The sequence below is a fragment of the Chironomus tepperi genome, unplaced genomic scaffold (genome assembly GCF_022539635.2).
Source record: "Chironomus tepperi strain 1889 unplaced genomic scaffold, CSIRO-AGI_Ctep_v1 contig_175, whole genome shotgun sequence".
Taxonomy (NCBI): Eukaryota; Metazoa; Arthropoda; class Insecta; order Diptera; family Chironomidae; genus Chironomus; species Chironomus tepperi.
The window spans coordinates 322,987-329,014 of NW_027226297.1; the positions used below are offsets into that span (position 1 = coordinate 322,987).

Here is a 6,028-nt window from a genome sequence, read left to right on the forward strand (position 1 = left end):
GACTTTTTTTGTGTGCCATAAACATCCTCATGAATTATATGATTTTTTTATCAAAATTGATCAGAATATTGAATCAAAGTTGATGACTTTTAATTAGGTATTGTTGTGCAACATGGAAAAACATGCAACGTGGAACTTTTTGCACTTGCATTTTGCGATTATTGATGTAGACTAGGGATGTCTAAGCTGTATGAAGTCTAGTGTGCTGTAACATCAACAACGCAGCCGACACAGCTTCTATGTAGTCATCACTGCAATTATGTAGCCGTCACAGCAATTATGTAGCCGTCACAGTCGCATGAACCGCATGTCGTGAGTAGTTTTAGTCGTGGCTTTCCTCCAAGGTGAGCTTGAAGTCGATTCTGATTTTGTATGGATAAAGTCGTCTCAACGTCGAGATCTGCCACCAAGGTGTGTCGCGACATGTAGTTTGTACAACACTGATGTAGACAATAAGGTTGTTACTTATGGATTCTAACCGTGATCTGCCAAATGCCGTATGCATTTTTAATAGTGGCTTACCACCCAGGAGTGCCGCGACACAACTGTTGCCCACCACTTATGTAGACAATGAACAAGTATTTTATGTATTCCAACCGTGATTCTTTTAAGGAAGCTTCTTGGCTGTCGCAAACTCTTTTTTGTTCTAAGTCACTTGTAAAATACCTAAAAAGCTTCGTGACAGTTTTTAATAATTGCGATTCCTCTTCGTAATCATCAAATTCGCCCCAAAAAAATATTTTACATCACCCATCATGCTTTGCATAAGAAAGCAACAACCTGTTCTGATGTAAAAATAAATCTTATGTTTCCGTAACCAACGGGAGAAACTTGACAAGTGTCGCAGGTCAATTAACTTTTTTGTTTGTATCACATTGAGGAAGAGAATTTCAACAAAACTCATTTACGTGATATCTTAGTTATACAAATATGGGCTCATTATAGTTATATCAGCATATTTAGACTTTCCAGGCACGTTCACAACAACTTGAGAGTTTTTTAGCCAATTGTGACAATTTTATTACTAAAAAATATATATAATTTATATAAAAAATTCTTAATTAAAAAGCAGGAAGTGTTTTATGCAAAAAAACTAAATCGTTTACCGTCAACTCCATACACACGCTGCATACTACATTGTCGCAATTCAATTCTTTTGTGATTATTGATCAGTAGAAAAAAACAACACTTTATATTTAATTCATGAGACGGAGACTAAACATATATTCGAATGAAATCTAACAATGTAATCATGGTTTGTGAAGTTTATGAGGCATAAAATGAGGATTAAGGGAGGGTATGAAGTGCATTTACTTTGTAATGTCTAGAATTTAATGTCAAGAATGAGTAGATTTATGGGAAATATACAGACACAATTAAGGACACCTCTAAGTTTCTAATATTTCCGGAAGTCTCGGTTTTTGACGAATTTATGGAATCAAGATCAAATCCAAGACTACAAGGGAATTCTTCGAAGACAAACACATCTTAAGATTTGTCGAGAACTAAACAGGAAAAACCTGGAGACTTCGAAAACCCTTCTACATTACCTCGGTATATTGTTCTTTAATTTGAGAAACTTCCTGAACGTTTTCAAGTATCAAGGTCAAGATGACCGATTCTAAGTCTAAAACTTTCCTTCTATAGGTAAATAAGTAATATATAGCACTACAAGCTTTGTGATTTAGCCAGTCACAGAGTCAGATGGAAGGCCTTTTGTAATAACCTAGGCTTCATGTCGGAGCATGGTTCAAGTAAGTAAGTAATATATTTCACTATATTAGCACCTATGACCTTTAATAGGTGTTACCAATTTAATCAGTTCCTTAAAAAGAAAGCCGTCAATCGTAGCCTCAAACTGAGTTGGAGTTGAACGAGCCCCTGAATAATAATGAATGGGTTGGTCTAGCAATCCGTTATCCTTCATTTCTAACTAAGAGGCCAAACAAAAGAGTCGAACCTCCAGAAACAATGACGACCAAGGCTACAAATAAAAACGTGCTTGTAATTTTATTGAAGCTTAATAGTTGGAACGTGTAGACACTATGAGTTCCGGATCAGGGATTTTTAGCATTAATGCTTGAGCTTTGGTATTTCATGTGGATTATTGTACCTGATAGCTAACTATAAAGTCAGCTTCTGATGTCATCTATGGAAGATCCATACCCATAAGTCACAATTTATCCGTATGACCATCACAAATAAGCCCATTTTCACCACCTAACATTTCCTATCGTCAATCCAATTTCACCATAATTCACTAAACCTACAAATCCCAGCCTTCATCAACTGCAGGCTTACTCCAGATTTCTTTACACAACTGAAACTTTAATTCCAAAAGCATCAATTCATCCATCATTCAATAAAAAGTCATTGATCGACCATCTGTTTAAATATAAAAATAATTTTGCAATGTATACAATTGCATGAGTCAATCTATTTATTCATCCAGTCAACAACCCATAGTGATTACATAAACACAATTTCCCCTCATGCTAAAAAACACACAAAAAATTATCAACCAGAAGTTCTTTGAAATTAATTATGACCTTGTATTTTTGTCATACAGCAAAGAGCTCGACGATTGCTGACTGAAAAAAGTTATTGTGTCATTTGTGTATTTTGCACACGAGTCATGAAAGCATATGAAAATCACATGTATTAATGTGAATTTTGTGGGGGACGCTTTAATATTAAAAAATGTTTATTGAGGTCGATAGACAAAGATGCAGCTGTGAGCTTTTGGAACATATTTTACTAATAAATTTCTAATAGTTTTCTCCTTAAAAATAATATTTTTAATTATTTAAGTCACGAACAATGATGAAAACAGATTGTTAATTATATTCATGTGAATAAGGTAAGAGTGACAGACTTATTATTATACTTTTGGTTAAGACAGTTCTCATAATTTTATATCCGTTTATCTTTGTAGGTGTATAAGATAATGAAATGGGGAAGTATTTGGATTTTCGGGTTAAACTTATTGTTTTTTTGTTTATTTATTTATTTTATTTTGAGGTCAGTAATCCTAATTAGTTTTGACTTTTTACTGATTAATTGAAAATGGTTCATTATTTTATTTTAAATTTTAAATAATATGAACATAAAAATTGTTTAATAATTAAAAATTTAAAATTTGAAATTTTTTAAAATCAAGATTTTAACTTTTAAAAATTAAAACTCAAAATGTTTTTGAAATTTTAAAAATCAAAATTTTTGACAATTTAAAAATCAAAATTTAAATTTGAAAATGTTTTAAAATTTAAATTTGAAAATTCTAAAAATTTAGATTTGAAGGTTACACTTTCAACATTTCAAAATTAAAATTAAAAATTTTTAAAAATGAAATATTAAAAATTGAAACTTGATAGTTAAAATTTAAAATTAAAATTGAAAACTTCAAAAAATGAAAGTTTAAAAATTGAAACTTTAAATTTTTGAAAATTGAAAAATTTTAAAACTTAAATTTGAAATTTTAAGAAAACCAAAATTTTTAAATTTTAAAACATTTAAATTTGAAAAATAAAAAAATTTAAAAAGTTAAGTTTATTTTAATTTATAAGCTAAATTTTTAAAAAATGCGAATTTAAAAATGAAACAATTTAATTCAAACTTTAAATTAAAATTAATTTAAATTTGTTTTGTTTTTATTTTCAAAAAATTTATTTAAGTTTCAAAACAAAACATTAATTTGAAATATATTTCAATTTTAATATGGTATATTTTAATTTACATTAAAAATAAATTATTCAAAATCTTCTTATTTATTTAAATTTCACAATTTCTTTCCCGCCCATCCAAAGCACTCATTCAAAAATCCACAAAAATCATACGATGTCAAAAATAAACATAATAAAAATAAAATAAAAAATTAAAAGTGAAAACGAATGATATCAGGAGGATTAATTAGCAATGACTCAACCTTTCATTTCCGTAGAGGCGCGCACATTCACTCAAATATGTATTGAGTTTAGTTGGAAAAATTAGTGAATCAGCTGAGTTTGTATGACAATCGAAGAAACTTGACCGACCGCGAGAGTATATTCCGATGACGTATCGATGACGTCGCGCGTGGCATGGGATTTTTTTTTGCGAGTTTTTAATTTTTTTCTCATATTTTTGTTTCTTTTTAATTTGACGCGCTATTTTTTAAACAGAAAAGAAAACGCGTATGGCAAAATACTTGATTATTGTTTGTTGTTGAGATAGATAGACAAGTGAGAGAAATGAGACGATGCTGTGTGTTGGATTATCTCTCACATTGCATTGCATTGAGCAAAAAAAAACAGGCTGGCCTCTCTGTATTTAATAAAATTTATCTTATTTACATCGTAATTTGAATTTTTAAAAATTAAATGACTACAGCTTCAATGAGATTTAATTGAGAATGAGAGAAACGCAAAAGTGAATATATTAATACGGAAAATGAATCTTATAGATCAAATTGACATGACCCATTAAAATTAATATTGTGAATATCAGTGGAAGTTCCCTTGAGAAGATGTGACTTAAATATATTTCCTGATGTCTTTTAAGACTCAAAAATTCATGTGTAATTCTGACCCACAAGCATATGAGCAAATGAGCATCTTAGGGTACCTATTGAGCATGTATGCATGGTCCCAACAGTATCAATGGTCCCAACAGTCCCAATGGTCCCTACAGTACCAATGGTCGCTACAGTACCAATGGTCCCTACAGTACCAATGGTCCCTACAGTACCAATGGTCGCTACAGTACCAATGGTCCCTTCAGTACCAATGGTCCCTACAGTACCAATGGTCCCTACAGTACCAATGGTCCCTACAGTACCAATGGTCCCAATAGTACCAATGGTCCCGATAGTACCAATGGTCCCAATAGTACCAATGGTCCCAACAGTATCAATGGTCCCAACAGTCCCAATTGAGCCAACAAGACCAAGATTACCAACAAGACCAAGATTACCAACAGTCCCAATGGTACCAACAGTCCCAATGGTACCAACAGTCCCAATGGTACCAACAGTCCCAATGGTCCCAGCAGTACCAATGGACCCGACAGTACCAATAAGCATCCTCACTAGCTCCCATAAGTCACTAATATCGCTCACATGCTTGTACACAACAGTAAATGTCAAAAAAACTTTCCACAGTCGAAGAATTTTTCATCAGAATTTTGAAATTCTGACGCATTTCTCACATCGTCAATCCGTAAGATCGCAAATCATAGTCAATTATCATGTGTGACTGACTTACCTATTTTTAACGGCCACTTCACTTTGATCGTCATTCACAAAAGTGCATCAAACAAACGAAAATAAAGCACTGAACTTCCTCAATAAAAAAATTATTCAATTTGTGTATGTGAGAAAAAAATATTTGTAATAATCCAGAGCAGATTTGCACAATCTTTTTTACTGTAAGTAACACAGAAACCTTCAAAAAAATTTAGTTCAAGTTTCAATTTTCACTTTTTTTTTCCTTCATGAGCTTATTGCCTAATTCTCATGTAAAATTGCCTTAGCTTAATAATATAATTTATGGATTATATGCGTACACAATAATTTGTCATAAATCACATCCACTTTGTTCTACTGATCCATAAAAACTGATAAACGATAATATCTCATCATTAACTCTTGATTAACGGTATATTTCGGTATAAATTTCACAATATTCTATTTATTCGTCTCAAACAGAATCATCCTCTTGTTCCGAGAACGAGCAGAAAGTAAAATATTTTTTATTTTCTTATTTTTTTTCTACGTTTCTTTTTCGTGAGACACCAGAACTTTTTGTTTTTGCTGCCTGCTTGTCCGAAACGACTGAGTCAAATGTGTCTTAATCGCACTCCCGCAAAATAATAACAACAACACAATATTTCCTTTGCTTGTAGTGGAAACAATATATCCAACATTTTCATTTTCATATTTCTTTATGCTCGTATTTGTTTGACTTTTTACGTTTCTCTCGATTCTCTTTTTTTTAGTTGAGCTTCTTGCTCGCACACTAAAGAAATTGAAACTGTAAACAAAAAAAAAATG

At 31.6% G+C, this 6,028-nt stretch overlaps 1 protein-coding gene across 1 annotated transcript in view; it reads right to left on the minus strand.

Moving 5' to 3' along the window:
- The window catches only part of LOC139089100 (transducin beta-like protein 2), a 71,290-nt gene extending 65,486 nt beyond the window's left edge, over positions 1-5,804 (minus strand). The window contains exon 1 of the mRNA XM_070638534.1: positions 5,241-5,804. Within this exon, the coding sequence (XP_070494635.1) occupies positions 5,241-5,274 (34 nt within the window). The 5' untranslated portion in view covers positions 5,275-5,804. The remainder of the gene's footprint in view (positions 1-5,240) is intronic.
- Between the last annotated feature and the right edge of the window lie 224 nt (positions 5,805-6,028).